General features: G+C 36.3%; 1 protein-coding gene across 1 annotated transcript; it reads left to right on the plus strand.

Annotated features, from left to right (window-relative positions):
* The first annotated feature begins 9,082 nt into the window (after nucleotides 1-9,082).
* Nucleotides 9,083-15,623, plus strand: LOC114535189 (latent-transforming growth factor beta-binding protein 2-like). The gene is made up of 13 exons (XM_028556570.1): nucleotides 9,083-9,141; nucleotides 9,379-9,488; nucleotides 9,933-10,025; nucleotides 10,361-10,492; nucleotides 10,730-10,858; nucleotides 10,961-11,089; nucleotides 11,596-11,715; nucleotides 11,846-11,968; nucleotides 12,639-12,761; nucleotides 13,126-13,179; nucleotides 13,858-14,034; nucleotides 14,179-15,449; nucleotides 15,615-15,623. The coding sequence occupies exons 1-13, from the start codon at nucleotides 9,083-9,085 to the stop codon at nucleotides 15,621-15,623; spliced, it is 2,529 nt and encodes an 842-aa protein (XP_028412371.1).
* Nucleotides 15,624-18,434: the final 2,811 nt, after the last annotated feature.

Genomic DNA, 18,434 nt, shown 5'->3' on the forward strand with positions numbered 1-18,434 from the left:
ATCTAGTTTGAATTGAATTGAATGAGAGTCACGAACGTAAACAAACAATTTTCGTAGATCTTGTGACCACGACGTTTTGAAAGGGTTGAATACGATAAGAATTTTTCTCATATTGATCATATTAAAGATAGTGATGGCACTTCGATTGGCTGTGCAGGAATTAGTCTTGCAGCTCGTTTAATTTAATTCTTTATTTGCATTTCCCCAGAGTGTGAAACAGTATGACAGATGTGTAGCAGATATGCATGGCTAGATTCATGCATAATAAAATTTAATACAGAATTGAAAAGTAAGGTTACTACATATACGTTTCGCTAGAAAGAGAATGGAGAATATTATGTTGTAAATAGTGTGAATTTGTCTATCCCATTTCAAATGATGATCAAATGTGACTTCGAGTAGAATGGCGGAGGTGATCTCTATGATTATATTGTTGTTAATCCCAATAGTTATTGGATCGAGTCTGGAAATTTGGGTTGGGATATTTTTTCATAATTTTTTAAAATTAAGAGGCATTTGTTTGTGGTTAGTCCAACGTGACACTGAAGTCACGTCCGATTTTTGGGGAGACACTACGTTCTTTGACATTAGTTCCGAAAAAATTGAAATAGAGCCATCCGCGAATATAAGAGCTTGGGTTGCGAACGTAGGTGGGTAAATCGCTAAGATCTTTTAAAATGTCTGTCACACCGAGTTAGGCCGACGTTTAACCTCCGTCTTACCGCGGTTCGACCTCGGTCTGACCTTGGCGATTCAACCGCGATCAAACCGAGGTTTGACCTAGCCTTTGTTAGGTTATTTCTGGGCAGTACTGTATCAAGCTCATATACATACAAATGCATCCTTCTTCACACAGCAAACACAGAATATTATAAACAACTATACGATAGACACGTACCAATTTAAAACTTTTCAAAGCTTTATGCATAGAGAGTATAAATCGTTCCTTTTTCGCCTTTTAATCTTGCTGAGCAATCCTTTTTGTTTTTGATAAATGTCTCTTGATGATTTTCATTGGATCTGTTATTAGCCACAAAAGCTCACAATTTTTAGTAGTGTCAGCGAACAACATATGCAATATTGTGTTCGCAGAGCTTGTCCGAAAGTTCGAACAGTTAAAACATTGGAGGTGATATTAACCTAATTTTGTATTATATATCTGAAGATTGGTTCTTTGCAAGACACAATGCCTGAAACTGAATTTTGGGGGAGTGTTTATTTACATATTTAGTGGTGTCCGAATGAATTTTTTGCATAGATGAATAAACACCCCCATTCCCCCCAATTATACTTCTAGACTCAACACTGCAAGACATTCAAGAGAACATGAATAATATGAATGTCAACAACGCGATTATTACTGAAATTGCGGCGCTTGAAGTGGACATGTAGTAATAAAAACTGTCAACTTCATGATTCATACCATCCGGTACACGTTTTCACGAATGCTAATGAACTATCAATCAATCATTCCTTGTTCGTCCACAGTAAAATCTTATGAGCCTATTCTAAACTACTTACGGACTACTGATTTAAAGTTATAATAACTTTGCTCTACGTTTTTCAAGTGCGAGGAAACATTGTCCCATCACACATCAATTGTAATTTCTTTATTATGGCTGAATTATTGCTGTGTAAATTTTGTTGGAGAAATCCAGCATGCTATATAAATAACAGGTCTTATTTGCTTAAGGTCATTATAAGTTGATGTATATAAGCATCGACTTTCATGCTTTGGTGGGGATTTCTATTATATTCACTGCGTATATACAGCTATCGGTGACAGTATACCCCGTCGATACACTGTATGCTATACAGTAATGAGATCACATAAGGTCATCTAAATAATCTCTTCAAAGTCGGTCGTTTAATTGAGTATGCTGTATTTTGTATATGGTATTGGTAGCTACTTATGTTTGTTGATTAAATCTATCAGTGCATAACAGGCGTGCTGCAACATGAATGTATTATGATAAATATAAACAAAATTCCTAAATTGGGGTTGGGGGGTGTGACATGCTCTGAAGTGTGTGAATGCGTTAAATAGTTCATCTTATATACGCAACAAAGTTAGTTCGGCTTTGAAAATAGCCTGTGGCATCTTAAATGCTTCAATTTTCAAGAAGTAACCAGCCGCTTTAATCGCGGCAAGCAGACAATTTCCGAAAATACAATATAAAACAAATTCCGAAGATAAACATCTTGTGTTTTTGATATTCAATATTATAAAACAAGTATAAAGACAGAGTAAAGCCGGACGCACACGACGCATTTTTTGTCGTACGATTTTAGTCGGTCGACCAAATCCTGCGTGTGCGATCTCAAATTCGCTTATTGGAAAACGGGCTTTAATCTAGCTATATTGTAAACGTTTTCGAGACAACACTAGAACTATTTTAATGGCACTAGCTATTTTACATACTTTGCGTAACTTTTGCGACATAAACGCAAATTGTGATTGAGCGATCGTGATGTGACTTCAGCAGAGATTGTGCAATACTGTAGTTATTAGCTAACTTGTGTATACGAATTTAAGGAATCAAAAGTACCTCCATATAGCTCACCACAATAGTCCATAAGAGGCATCATAGTGTTATGGCTGTTATCTCTACCCAGTAATAAAAGTCTTAAACTTTGAAGTTACTCAGAACAGTGGCGTAGCCAGCCCGACAATTTAGTCATGCTATGCTAATATTTTGGTGATCATTGACTGTGAAAAAAATGAATTTCTAAAGAAATTAATAATGATAATAACATAAAACATAAAATTCGCATAGCATGACTGAATCGTCAGGCTGGCTACGCCACTGACAGAGAACACAAGCAATTAAGGCTGTATTGAAAGACATATATTATGTATGTACACACAAATGTTTCAGATTACAGCAGTTCTTCCAAGAAACATTGACGACTTTGTTATCAAACATGCATGTCTTTTAACATGTTATGCGGATGTAAATCCATCCAAACTATATTAGCTACATGAAAACAGGATCCATACTATTATATGTTTTAGTTGGCATTCGCGAGATTTGGTGAACCGAGGATATTTTTCACTATCACAGTTATTAAAAAACTTTGTCTCCTATTCCACTTTTACCTTATCAGACAATGGCCAGCACTGGTTTGTTACTGTTGGCTTCTGTGGTAATCCTGGTGAATATGCATCAGTCGCGAGGAGTTTCTTTAAGTCCATATGGGTATGTTAGCCGAGCTATAGCTATGTTTAAATATGAAAGGTATATAAATTTAATATTGGGTATAGCATTTAATATTAGGTATCTTGATAATACCGCCAACCCGCTCTCAACAAACAAATGTCATTCAATGAATAATAATTTAGCCTGTAGCATACATGGAATGGTGCGCTTTTCACGAACTCATATATAACGTGATTGGGTTGCTAAAAATCTGCCGGGAGAAGGAAAAACCGTTTTTCTACTTTTCATCAGTTCCCGCGAATAGATTCGTCTAGTGCATGAAAAATGAGCTTAAAGGTCGACACAAAAGGGACACGAAGTGGCAACGCGACTCGAATTTTAAGTTTTTAGAAGCATATGAATTATATTTTGGAAGCAAAATTTGGAATCTATAGACGTCAGAGGAGTTAAAATGTATCATGGCAATAAGTAATCTACAAGAATATTATGATAGGTTAAAATCTATTTGCTTTTGCAAAGCGAAAAACTTTAAAAAATTGCGCCGCGTTGGAAATGGCACTGGAAAAGACCCTTTACGAAAGGGAAGATTCCTTACCGTCTGCAAAGGCAATTGCATGTATTCTGCTATTAGTTAACCTGCACCGTAGAACGAGAACGAACGATTAGCCTCATTAAGTGAACGAGAGTACGATTCACGGTTTCTATTGGCTAAAACAAGTTTAATTAACATATTCGTTTCTATATTTAAGCCATAACATGCATATTTTTGTTATGTAATTTTGTGCTGTGCCTGATATCGTGTATAAGGTTATAAATATTACTATGCATGTAACAGGGTGACGATGATTGCTGAACTGTAATGGTAGTTTCTGAAATAACCGTAATTTGCACAGCAGTTACTGCTGATTTGCATTTCAATTATTGTGGCCGTGGAACTTACTATGCTCCTGGAATTTAAAACTACGTTTTACCCCGCATATTATGGAAATTTCGAATAACCACACGAAGTCGAGTTAAATTTAATGCTAATTAATAATATATTAAATTTCTATTTGCCGGGCTGGCTACGCAACTGATGCAAATATAGCAATGAGAACTCACTTAGCGCTATCATGTACACACGCAAAAACGCATAACTTGTAACAATCTGCAGCAGATTTGTAGCGAGGTTGTTGGAACAAGCTTGTTGCAAGATTTGTTCGCACGGCTTGTCCCATCTTGTTGAGTTGTTGTCAAGCAGATGTGCTACAAGCTTAATGACTTCTACGGCTATGTTAGTTCTGCTTCAACGGTTGTTCCAACAACTTGCTATCAAGCTGCAGATCATGAAATAGTACTTGACAACAATTTATTAGTAACAAGCTTGCTAAAACTTGACAAAACAAATGAATTGCAACAAGTTGGCAAACTTGCTACAAGGTTGTTGCGATCGCAACTTTTTCACAAGAAGTGAGATTTTATGTGTATTGCATATTTGATACCCAGTGTACCTCATGTCTAATACCCAATTCAATGCTAATAATTGTCTGTGCATATCTTCTTTATTATACGGCCTTAAGTTAAGACTATCTGCTGCCATCCCTGACTGAATGAGCTGAAATGTATTCTTCTATCAGCGCAACGACACACATCAATATACAACAAGCATTGCGGTGGTTCAGTACTGGCGAGCGACTCTTGTCGCTCATTCGTTCGTCGCTTCCATCGATTCGTACATGTTTAAATATGCATTCCAACCAAGCTTTTCATAATTTCAATGAACACATTACCATACTCGCATATTCGTTCGTGCTCGTTCTACGGTGCAGGTTAAAAAAATAAGGTATGCATTAAGTGATTAGGCGAGTGATTAAGTTAATTTTTGCGTTTCAACCTTTTAAATTTGTTTTTCTGGTGACTTTAACATTATTAATTCCAGATTTCACTAATTTTTATTGTTGTATATCCCAAAGGTCAAAGGTTTTATAGATGTTACTTTACAAACAAAGTTAATACTACAGGATGCATAAAAAAACTGCACTACAGGGTGTCTCAGAAAAAACGAAAACTATTGAAATCACTCATTGTTAAAATTTGAATGCCGTGTGCACGAATTTTAGCCCGATATAATGCAACTCAGTAAAATGCTAAATGCTTTGTGTTGCTAGAGAAAGGGGACATGTCGAAGGTCATGGTGATTGAGATGCACATTTAAATATTGTTAATAAATATCATTTTCGCGTACGAGCAAATTTTACTGCATCATATTCATGCATAAAAATGCTTATGGCAAACATTTACACACCTGTGGGTCCCAACAGAGTGCTTAGGCATTCAAACTGTAACAATTACATTGTTATGCGTGATTTCAAAGGCTTTCGTTTTTTTGAGACACCCTGTATACCATAAATTGTATGCACGAGATCATATGCACAGAGTGTCCCCCAAAAAAGTCCCCCCCTAATGAAATGAAGCTTTTGTTTCAATTTGAATGCATGATCAACGAAGTAGTGTGTAAATAGCATAGTTATTAGGTTGAGGAATTCAAATGAAGCGTCTTGCCTTCGATTGGGTTTATCATAATATTAAGGCAATCAGATTCTAACAAAGGCTTGATTTCAATAGAGCGGATTTTTTGGGGACACCCTGACATTAGAATTCCAATGGCTGTGCAACTAATTACGTTTCTGGGATTTCAAGTGAATACAAAACAAGCACACATAGCCAATTAAACTTGTGAGTTCGATTACGAATGGCTCAGTTAAGACTGACAGAACTGAGAGAATTAATTTCTTGTTTTAAACGTATATACGAGCAAACTCAGCCTCCGACTAAATCGTTGTTAAATCTGTTGTTACTGAGTTATGTAAGCCATTCGCCATCGAACCAATTTTAATTCACTTTGTGTGCTTTTTTTTATAGTACTGCACGTGCAAACGTATTTTCAAATCCCAGAAGCGTAATTAGCTGCACAGCTATTGAAATTCTAATTATCATCTCGTGCATACAAATTATGATTTGCAGGTTTTTTTATACACCCTGTGGTAATAATGATGTTATGATGTATCCAAATTAGATACACCTGGAATTAATGACCTTTAGGTCACTAGACAATCAGATTAAAAAGCTAATTAATTTCACAAGATGCACAACATGCATCAGTTTAGGGATTAGTACTATAATAACCTACTATTCATTGATCCCTCCCGCCAATCAGTAGAGATAGAGACGTAGTCGGCGATCGAAGGGAACGTGATGTGAATATCCTTCGTGCTTGTCTTCGCCCCAGTGGCGTAGCCAGCACGACAACTTGGGTGGGGGGTACATTCATATATTCGTGACACGCATGATTAATTTCCTTTCAAATTAATTGCTTTTACACTCTCTTAACCTGAATATATGAATATTGGCCCACCCAATTATCGATGCTGGCTACGCTACTGCCTCGCTCATGACAAACACTAATATTTTTGGAACCTGTAAAGGTACCCTCTAACAACTGGCACCTTTGATCACACTGTCACACGAAACTCAGCAGAAGTGAAAGACGTGTGGTGTGTAAGACAATGGTCGCGACCGACAATTCTTTATTCCTACAAGGTTAATCAAGACCGGCTTTATCATGTAAAAATCTTTGATACAGTATTTGGGTTAAAAGTTTCAGAAAACTTACTTATTTTAAGCTTTCCAGAGCTTTGCAAAAATGTTCATTCCTTTAAAACTTTGTTAGGTAATTCAGCTAATTTTCATTTGTAATTAAATTAATAAATTAGGCAGCATATGCGAGAGCTCATTTATATAAAAAAGTAAAAGTTTGTGCCTGATTTAAAAGAGTTTGCTCACGTTAAACAATTTTTTAAAAAAATTTTACAGTAGTTCATCTAACAAATTTTTTATCAACTTAAAGTTGAGGACTCATTGCAAAAAATGTGTGATATATATAGAGTACGGTGTAGCACCTTAAGATATTAAGTTCAAGTCCCCAAACACCTTCAATTAATCAGAGAATACGACATGCACGCCTTAATTATCGGTAAATATATAACTAAAGGCGGAACACCAAAATTTCAAGAAAACTACATAGTATTTAATAGTTTGAGGTAATTATGTAACACACATCGAAAATTTGGTATAAAGTTTTTTCCATATTGTGTGCGAATCCCCGAATCCAATAATAAAATTAATATAGAAATGCGTGTGAATCCAAATGATATATGCAGTGATGTTTTGCAAATTTTGGAAGTGGGGGAACGCTTATTTTTAAGGTCAAATGGGCGTGGCCTATACATGGGCGTGGCCAATATATACTGAACGCCTCTTGTCACTACCATGCATTCCTCGGTCAAGCTTGCGGCGTGTTGTTTTGAAGCGTAAGTTTGGCCAATCCTCTTCTCATATTTGGGCAATGAAATGAAATGCCATGTTATGTCACGTACGGAAACGATTTAAATAATTTAAGAAAATTATTTTCATTCTATGGGAAAAGTAAGCATATAGAGTCGCAGTACTAATATGTAAAAAACTTTTTAGCGCATGTAAAGTGAAAAATGAGGTTGAAAAGCTCCAAAGCGTGTGAATTTATATATTAGCGAAAACATAATTAAAATGTGGGTGTGGTAAAACGTACGTTTTGATGCGTCAAACGTACGTTTTGAAAGATCAAACGTATATAATTTTCAAAACGTAAACGTACGTTTTAAGACTGCTCGTCGCAATTAAGCTTCGCGCAAATGGTAGTATCCAGTTCCTGAACATATCACATAGATTCAAACCACTGATCCAAACGCATAATTCTATTTATCATCCGATTCGTGGATTCACACGAACAATATGGAAAAAACTTTAAACCAAACTTTCGATGTGCGTCACATAATTAGCTCAAACTATTAATTATACGATGTTAGTTTTATTGTATTTTTTGTGTTGTCTGGACTTAGTAATTAAAAAAGAAAAGAAAGTCTCAATATATGAATAACTAATCTTGCGCTTCAACACTTGTCTTCAATCTTTGTGTTCTGTGTTTTATCTATTTTTGGTGTTCTGTGTTCCATCTTTTACCAGACGCCATAATTAAACGCTCCCTTATCTAGCTTTGTCATGCAATTCCCATACCACGTACTCAAAATTTTGGGCATTCAAAAAAAATATAATATAAACTTACACAAATACATTAAAATTCTGAGAAATAATTGTCATCTCTATATTACTTCAAACGTTGTGCACGCCAAGAATCCAAAAATTTCTGGACACGTTTTGTATGGAAAGTTATACTTTATTACGTTTTATTACTTTGTGTTATACAGTTTTTTATGAACTCACGCGGCCATAGTTTGACACCGTATGCAAATTTCGGCGGAATTGAAGTAGAACGTTCATTTTGTCCGAATAGACCTTATGCATAATCACGTATCAAGACTTGACGCCGGAAGGGAATTCTGGTTTTAGTAGTCACGGCGAAAATTTAAAACTTCGAAATTTCCCGCCATGACTAATAAGACCAGAATTCCATGAAGGTGTCACGGCTTGTTACGTCATTATGCATAAGGTCTATTCTCTAAACAATATTTCTTCAATTTTAGGCGAAATGTTCGGACATTATATACAGCATATTATGTGCCTGAAGGAAGATCTTATAAAATATATTATTATGTCAGAACGTGCACTACGACATGCACTTTTTGTTGGGGAGAAGACGGGTATGTAGGTAAGTTGCATAAACACATAGCAGTATAGGACCTAGAAATATTTCAAATGTCTTTTGTAAGTGAAACTTAAACCTAACCCAATGGAAGAACAAAATTAGTTTTTCAGTTTGTGTAATGGAAAATTAATTCAATGAACAAAGCGCTTGTTTTGCACAAAAAAAGTTGCGATAAATTTGCATTTCTGCTTTCAGTGATATTAGCGTTTCAAGCCATGTTTGACTAATTTTCAAAAGAAAAATGTCCAACTCCCATCGGCAGGAAGAATGTAATTTTTATCAGACGGTTCGAAACATAAAGTTAGTGCTCTTTCAACAATACAACATCCACTGGAGGGGCAAGATAGAGACTGAGGCCAATGCTTACGGCCTTTCCTAATCGATCCTGAAATTTTAGACCGCTTAATAGTAGAATTGCATTGCAAGTTGCAAGAAAAGTTGCACCGTGTAACATGGCCTTAACTTAGTTAACTATGGAATAACTATGTGTTTTGTGCAACGAATTTGAGCCATGTACTTAACTAACTAATTCTGTAGTAATCGGCAGAAAAGCAAATGGAAAACTGTTTACACATATGTGAGAAGAACCAGGAAAATTTACAGATGCAGCTACGGCTGGAAGCAAAGTGGATCTAGTTGCACAATACGTAAGTATAGAAATAAACATGCTCAAACATCCTTCCAAGTGTTAAGTTAACACCCAAAATAATTTAAATAGTGAATGATACATGGATGTGCGGAATAATGGATTAATTTATTTCGAGTGTTGTTTTTATTATATTATAAAAAACTGGGTTTTTGAAAAGTTTTTTTTATCCCCCGTAGAGCGTATACCTGATTCCTGATTGGTGTATCAGACATGATAATCGCATGCACATGCTTGCCACATGTGTTTTATAAATCAGTCGCTTCTTACAATGGCTGATTTGCCAATAAAGCACTGCATATTATATCATAAAATGAAATAATCATACTGATACCTCTAAAAGAGCCTTTAATGCCACAAACAAAATTACCCTCATTAGAAAAAATCCGGGTAGGTAAATTCACCTGAAAAAAGTCTCATCGTCGAAAACATGTTTTTATTCTAGCTGAATGCTACGGCTGTTATGGTCATGGGCATTGTAATCGTCCTTGGACGTGTTCTTGCAACTCGGGATGGACTGGTTCACGATGTCGAAGTGGTAATGTCGAGCATTAAAACCTTGCTTTGAAGACAAAAGCTGATTCTCTTTGATAAGGAACTGTTATGGACAATGGTGTGGCCAGCATCGATAATTGGGGGGGGGGGGGTGCATATCCACACATATTTGTATTTTGTATGATCAATTCCTTTTAAACTTGTTTTTATAGTCCTTTTACCACAAATACATCAGTATGAGCCCCCAATTATTGATGCTGTCTACGCCACTGGTCATGAACTAGTTATTTTCAAAGATGTATATATATATATATATTAATTGCCTAGGATTGTATTCTGTAGACTTTTAAATTGTGTGACCATGTATTATATTTATAGATATTAACGAATGTTCTCGAACCTGGAAAAACAGTTGTAGTTATAAACCTGGCTGCATTAACACTGATGGAAGTTACCGATGCACATGTGCAAGCGGTTTTCGCTTGGGCCCTGACAGGAGAAGATGCAATGGTAAATATATATGTATATTTATATATATATATATATATATATATATATATATATATATATATATATATATATATATATATATAAAATTGTCAACACCCTGTTGCGATGACAATGTAAATATGTATAAACGTGTTAATGTAGCGATGACAATGTATATATATATAACCTGCTTAAAAAGGTTTTCTTTCGTGTTTCCATGGAAAATTTAATTTGATGTGGAATTTTGATATAATATAGATATTAACGAGTGCCGCCAACACACGCACGGCTGCAGACACCCTGCAAGTTGCCAAAATACTCGAGGCAGTTACAGATGTACTTGCGGGAGTGGATATTTACTGGGTAGTGATCAACGAACTTGTAAAGGTAACCAAAGAAAGTTTGATATAAATATACCTGAATTTATTACGATTTAAATCTATTTTCAAAGTGAATATACGAGTTACTTGATGATTCTGTTATATGCAGATGTTAATGAATGCACTACATATCAAAACGGCTGTAGTTACCAAGCTGGCTGTCAGAATACAGTTGGAAGTTATTTATGTACATGTCCACATGGATATTATCTTGATGGTGACAGAAGAACATGTCGAGGTAACACAAAAATTGTGCATATGCCATATGGGAAGTAAAACTATATCATATTCGCTGAACCAAAACTTTCACAAGGCTACATAAATCACAGTCTCCTGGAGACAAAACGTATAATTAGGAAAAATACATGCATTCAGTACCCCCTTGCCAATTTAAACCAAATCATCAAAAACGGGAGTCACCTTAAAGGGAATACTTTAAACAGCCTCTTAACTATTTGAGTTTGAACTTGACTTTGTTCTAAACGATTTCTAAATTTTCTGAAGTCACCCATGCTAAAAGGAGTATTTTCACACGAATTTCTATTTACTCTACACATCGAAAGTTAGCTAGGCTGCTTCGGATATTGTTTAGCTATTGTCTACCCGTGTGGTATATTTTGGCGTTTGTTCGATACTTATCAACTAATACGCATGTTTTTGTTTTCAAAATTGTACAATTTTCATAATCATGCAGGCGCTTTAGGTATTTATATTCTTAAACACTACATTATTTTCCATGTACAGACATCAATGAATGTGACAACAGTGACTGTGATCACAACTGTATAAATTACCCTGGTGGATATACCTGCTCTTGCAATAATGGGTATCGAGCTAACACAAATGACTTCAAACGCTGCATTGGTGGGTGGCCTATATAACTTGTACTGCTAGCCAGTGAGCCTCAGATATATATCACGGAAAAGCCATGATCCCGCCTGCTTCCGATTTGTAAAAATAAATTCTAATAATATTCTCTGCTTGCTTGTGTTAGATATTGACGAATGTTCTGAAAAATTGGCAGGATGTACTCAAATATGCACCAACACTGCTGGTGGTTTTAGATGCAGTTGTAATCCGGGATATTATCTTGGCTGGGACCAAAAAATTTGTAATGGTAATTTTATTCAATAATACTTATTAATACTTACTGTGTTATTCAATAATACAATGACAAGTATTTTCTTTCGCCTTTGTTCAGTACCAAGCCATTCAAAGTGTCAGTATTCGAAGCCTTCGTGGATGCAGAATGATAAAAAGCTTTCCACTGTCTGAAAATTTCCCCACTTTTTAATATGGCTCTCTAGGGTTTTTGCCAAAGTCAATACTGATGCATAAACAAGATTCCCAAACTATTACCTTGCGTGGTATTGGGGAGAAATGTTCACCAAAAAACATCACATATTAATCTGAAGTTTTTGGAACAATTACTTCACACTTAAATTATGTCACCATGGCAACAGTGTGCGAAATAGAGTTATAAGCATCTTTCTACAATTTGTTTTATCTCGAAATTGCCCAAGCATTACTAAAATTTTGATAGCAAAAATGCTCGAAAACATTTATACTGTTAATACTGAACAAAAAAACGCAAAACTTGAATTTGGAATCATCCCTAGTCTTCGGTGGATAATACAAACGTCGCCGGCCTTTATTGATAATTCTCGATATCACGCTCAAATTCATGATCATTCAGTGATGTTCAATGCACTGTAATTTTTTACTTGCATTAACGTATTTATCTTCACATCGCTCCTTTTTGTTCTTTTTGATATCCTTAAATTAAGATATTGATGAATGCAAGGGCAATGAACATGGGTGTCAACATTCTTGTGAGAATTCATTGGGATCGTACAAATGCAGATGCAGAACAGGTTTTGAGTTGTTCAGCGATGGTAAAAACTGTACCGGTAATATTACAAATCAAAACCAGTGAGGTCAAATAAGACTGGAACGCTAGCTTTTGATGAGTGAAGCCAAGATGGCGGATCATGAAGCCATTCTTGTAGGTATGATCCAGGCCCCCGGCACGGAAATTTCAAAGGTAAAATCATAATTACCGCCATTTTACCTACGAAATTTCCGCGTGAAGGCCTGAATCATCTTGACTTCAAACTTTTTGACTTTTTGACTTTAAACTTTTCACAGAGCTAACGTCCCAGTCTTATTTTAGTTCACTGATCAAAAGACATTTCAGGCGTGAATATTTATCATAATTTTATTGTATCACTAAGTGTATCCACAAGACGATTTAAATCTTTATTTGCTTACCAGGTAAACCATGTCTACCTATTTACACGCCAGTGAATGGTAAGAAGAACTGCTCAGGTTATACAACTGATCATACATGTTCATTTTCGTGCTCTATTGGCTATAAAGAAGTTGGTTCACATACACGGAGATGTACTGCCTCAAAACTTTGGAGTGGAAAAGAGATGAAGTGCAAAGGTAAATGCATGATTGATATATTTCTTCTATATATTTTGCTACGCGCTTTATAAATTTAGTGTAGCAAAACGGGCGCGGTGTAAGTTACCGTAGAATGATGCATGAAAAAATATAATCACAACCCACTTACCCATAACCAATCTTCCACAATGCTATAAGGCTAAATAATTTTCGCAACTATAATCTTTAAATTTTGCTTCACATTAGTTGAGCTATTTAATTAGGACGTTTTACATAACTTGCCAGCAAGATACTATCGCCCATGTTCCTGACACCAGATATACATATGTGCTACCTAATTAGCATTGCGTTGAAATGTGTGGAATAATAAGGGTTCAATTTAGCTTCTGATAACTGTTTAAAGGAAAAATAATGCATCTCTTAAGTTGGCGCTATGCATAGAAAAGGCGAAATATCTTGTACCTTTCAAAGAAGATGGTACATCTTTTTGTTTGCACAAAAACATTCATTCACATATTCCGCAAGGAATGTTATAAATTCGGTACATAATTTTTACAGAATATTTTAATAAAACAAATATTGCACTTTCTATTTCAGCTATCCACTGCCCGTCACCCAGAGAACCGAAGGACGGATTCATTTATTCTCCGTGCAACACTCGATTTAATTCGGAATGTCGCGGGGGCTGCAACAATGGTTTCTATATTAACGATACTTCTAAACTAGCTTGTACAGTGGAAGGTAAATGGGAGCCCTTACAAATAACATGTGAAGGTAAGTAAGGATATTTTTTCAATTGAACGGAAACCACCTTCTGGAAATCGTTTGTGAATATATACTTCTCCGACGATATAATTGCTAAAATCAAAGCTGTGCATCTTTGGAACTAGTTTTGATTCTGTGATTGTGATTTTCTAGAAATTAAAGTGTGTGAACCCAATCCTTGTAAACATGGAGGAAAATGTACTACCTTAAATCCCCGTCAGTTCTCTTGTAATTGCTCGAAAACAGGATACGAAGGAACAAATTGCGAAATTGGTGTCATAGATGTACCTGATTATCCAACATTAGTCGCAGGTGTACCAGTTGAGTCGCTCGAATTTCGATCTTCACCACCAGACAATTACGTCATCCTCACACCTCAGGGGTTTGGGGTTGAGTTCAATCCTAATTATTTACGTTTCCAGCAAAATTCTAACACGACACAGTCACTAACAATGATAGTTCGATATCCTGGTCTCCACTACGTGCGTTACTATTTATCAGGTCCTAGTGCAGCCGGGTATGAGATTCCGCAGCCGAACGCGTTATTTGTCGAAACTGTCAAGAAAACGGATCCCGAAGTTTTCACAGCATACGATAACATGGAATTTCCATCTGGTTGCTACAAACTAGAAATTGACAAGTGTCCTCGCTCAAATGTAACAATTAGTGCATATTCAACGTCATCTTGGCTTACCTTGCTTGTGGGCTTTCCAGCAACAACAGAGGGTCAAGTAAGTTTGAGTAATGGCAATTTGGAAATACCTTATTCTTTGACGGGTTATAGTTTTATTCCGAAGAATCCTTCGAGTTTGGATAAGGATTGTGCTGCTAATCCCACAGTAGAACACTCCTTGAAAGAACTAGTGCAGCACCGTATTTTAACCAAGTCATTTTTGAAAGTCTTTCGTCGCAGTCTTCCCAAGTGGCTTGATATCAAAATACGTGGAAATCATTCCTCAACATCATTAGTGGAGACCGACCTTCACGCGTTCTACCTAACTGGAAGACGTCTCCGTGAAGAATTCATCGAGGGACAACCGTTGTCTGATGATACTTTCTTCTCCTTGCTACTCTCACCTGACATCGATCTCGTTGTTAATGGCGATCGCGTTTCGTTTGGATTAAATGATCGTAACGCACGTTTCCCTCTAGCCCTAGAGCTTTGTGGTCCACCACCTAACAACATTCTATTGCAACCGTCGCCAAGCAATTTGGATGTGATTAACCAACTTTCAGTAATGAAAAAACTACGTGATTCTGGTTGGAATTTCAAAATTTTCTCTCTACAGATTGGAATGTCCTCTGGCAAAAAAGGCTTGACTATGGTTGCAAAATTGACTAAGAACTTGACCATATCCAGGTTCGTAACATCTCGTGTGGATTTTCAGGGCACAGTTGTAGCTAACGTTGACAACTTGGAAAGGGTAAGTAACAGCTTGTTTTTTTTTAAAAAGGACATAAAAAATGTTCTCGAAAACCCTCTGAGCTATTGAGACATTTCCATGATGCAGCAGCAATTTTCGACTGCATTCGACTGGAATGTAATTTGTTTACACTATCATCTGATAGATTAAAATTTTATTTTAAAGCTATACTGAATCCATTGTGTCTGCTCAATCAGTAACCATGCATGATAAGCTTCAACATTAAACCAGATGTTTCGCTAATGTAAAATAGCATAACAAAAAACCAACCTTCAAACTACGTGTGAGGAGCTAGAACCAGCATATCGCATAATGAACATAGTTTTTGAGCGATATGAAGAGTTCAGGCTTTCATATTCAGTCTTGGAGCTCATGGAGTTAATATATCATACAAAGCATTGTGTGCGAGAAAATGTGTCTATATTATAGTCTCAAAACGCCGATCCCCGAATTCTTTATAATTAAAGTAACCCAAAATGACAGTTTTGTCGACTTGGTGTGAATTGTGAAATGCCACAATCCTAACACGTATTACTATTACCGATAATGTATTTAGCGGCCTTAAGTTCAAAATTTCAAAGAAACAGGATTATATTATGATGCGATTCTTTTATAGATTCTAGAATCCCCATTAGACGAAAAGTGGGTGGTCGAGCTTAATGGCAATATTATATTGACCTTGGAATTGGAAGTACATGGCAAGTTTACAAAGTTATCTCTTAATATGCCGCAAACAAGGAGTAATGCAACATTTGGAGGTAAGGTTTTGTACAATAATGTAGGTACCATTATTCTGTATGTTTTTATTGAGTTAGTGAGTGAGTGAGAGACTTTATTTAAAGAGGGTAACACCTGACAGTATATAAATACTGATAAACTAGTGGCCTCTATTAATTATTCGGTTTCTATATATACCATCTTGGTCTTATCTTTAGCCACATCAAACGAGAAATATTTTGGGGATATTAATTAGCTAGTTATGCAGGATTTTATTTGGTTGTATGTGGGTGACTATAGCTTTACGATTCAGGTGTTTCTAGTAAAGGAGGTAAAAGTTGCAGTATCACAAATTGTAAAATATGAAATATACAGGTTACATAATGTAGTTAATATGATGATAGAGTTTATGTTCGCGTGTGTAAAATGTGTTTTTGTCCCGACTCCGAACTCATGCCCAAGAATATCAACTGTATTACTATTAACTTTAAACGGCAATTTTTGTATAAAAAATTATGCAATATAGCTAAACACTTAGTCATTCTTCGGATTGGTTTAGATCAGTGGGCAAAAATATATTTCAGCCCGGCAAATTTATCATTTCAGCCTGCAAAATACACTGCAATGCCCTGCCAAAGTTAATATAATTTATTTCTTAACATTTGAAGGCAGAACCTAACCCATACTACGCTTTATCGCTAAATTTTACGGTCCACGGGCAGCAAATACGCCCTTTTATCTAATCTGCAAAAAGGTAACTGTTATTTAATTGTCCTTCCAGGGGGTGATGAAGTAAGTTGCTTGCGTGAAACGAAAAATAATCCTAACGGACTATTCCTAACAAGAATTCTGAAAGAAGATCCATTTGTTAACACAGAACTAAAGAGATTTGTTGAACTTGATCAGAATAAAGACATGTCATGTTTCCTGAGCACATTATTGTACACCGAAAAACAAGGTAATGACTCCAGCTATCGTGAGAAAAGTGATGGCGTCTTTTTAAGGTTTTATGGCAATCTAAAGTTTGGCGCTCTTCGATTCGACAATTTGGATACAAACTTGTGGATAAAAAACAAACGCTGCTCAATCAACACAGCGAAAGGTACTCGATCGGATGTTGTCGCTGAATTGAGTGGAAGTTATTGGCATGCAGAGGGAATGCAGAAGAGACTTGGGATGTTTGAAATTGATTCTGATCCAGTTGTTAACCTACACATTGGACAGAAAAGAGCTTCTGCTTCTGGGGGTTCATTTTCGGCCAGAGTGGACGTTCTTGGTTTTAAAAGACGTGTAAATGTGAATATCTCGCAAGATGGGCTACGTTTTCGTACTAGAGGCAAAATACATGGATGGTTCGATGCGTCTGCCGTATTTAAGTCACAGTTGACGGAATGGAAAGACCAACGGTTCACAGCTGCAGGAGTTTTTGAATTAAGGGAAACGGATGATAACGTTGACGTTATTTTAGAGAAAGAACTCAAAATATATAGCACAGAACTTTTAACAAAACTAGAAGCCAGACTTGATCTTTCTTTGCGAACTGAGCAACAAGCGAAATTTCGACTTAATGATGTTCAGAGCCTTCGAGAAGACTCAGTTATGAAGATGGTGGAAATGACGAAGGAGTATAGAAGAGTAAATGAAAGCTTGGATTTGGCTAAAAAGCGTTTAGACGAGCTCCTCCAGCTAACCGAGGACTACTCTGAAGAAATCGAGCGGTTAAAGCAGGAGTTAGACGAGCTATGCGAGTTAAAACAGTGTCCTAAAATATGTCGGAAAGGAGAGAGTTGTGAAATTTGTTGGAAATTTGTATTTGTTAAAAAGATGGGAAAGTGTCCTGCAACGTGTAATTATAGGCAGCTGAGACTGGAATTTGTATCTTTGAGGATCGCAATCTGCCCAAAACAATATTGCAAGTGGGTTTATTCCCCATTTATGTACTTAGGTTATTTAATCGGAGCTATCTTTGGCACGTCTCTAGGACTGCCTCCTTCAGTTTCCTTTATGGCTCATAGAAGTACCGCACGATTTACCCGAACTACCAGGACAGGTTTAACTTTAGGTTCGTACAGTCACACTGTGTTATTTGGGGGCAGAAGACGTGGTTACTGGAAATGTAAAATCGTATATGAACTCTGCTATAAGGAAGTTTACGAGTTCAAGTTCGTTCTTTCGCCTTACGATTGCGAATCGTCTTGTGAAAAACGGCAAGTTAAAAGTAGCGTAAAAAAATCATGCTGCTCCACCGTTTCGTGTGCATCATTTGAG

The sequence above is a fragment of the Dendronephthya gigantea genome, unplaced genomic scaffold (assembly GCF_004324835.1).
Source record: "Dendronephthya gigantea isolate DGI-Jeju-01 unplaced genomic scaffold, DenGig_1.0 000112F, whole genome shotgun sequence".
Taxonomy (NCBI): domain Eukaryota; kingdom Metazoa; phylum Cnidaria; class Anthozoa; order Malacalcyonacea; family Nephtheidae; genus Dendronephthya; species Dendronephthya gigantea.

Coding starts and splice junctions, on each gene's coding strand:
- LOC114535189 (XM_028556570.1), top strand. CDS start 9,083: ATGTCCAACTCCCATCGGCAGGAAGAATGTAATTTTTATCAGACGGTT. Junction 10,493..10,729: donor TGACAGGAGAAGATGCAATG/GTAAATATATAT, acceptor GATATAATATAG/ATATTAACGAGTGCCGCCAA. Junction 11,716..11,845: donor TGACTTCAAACGCTGCATTG/GTGGGTGGCCTA, acceptor TGCTTGTGTTAG/ATATTGACGAATGTTCTGAA.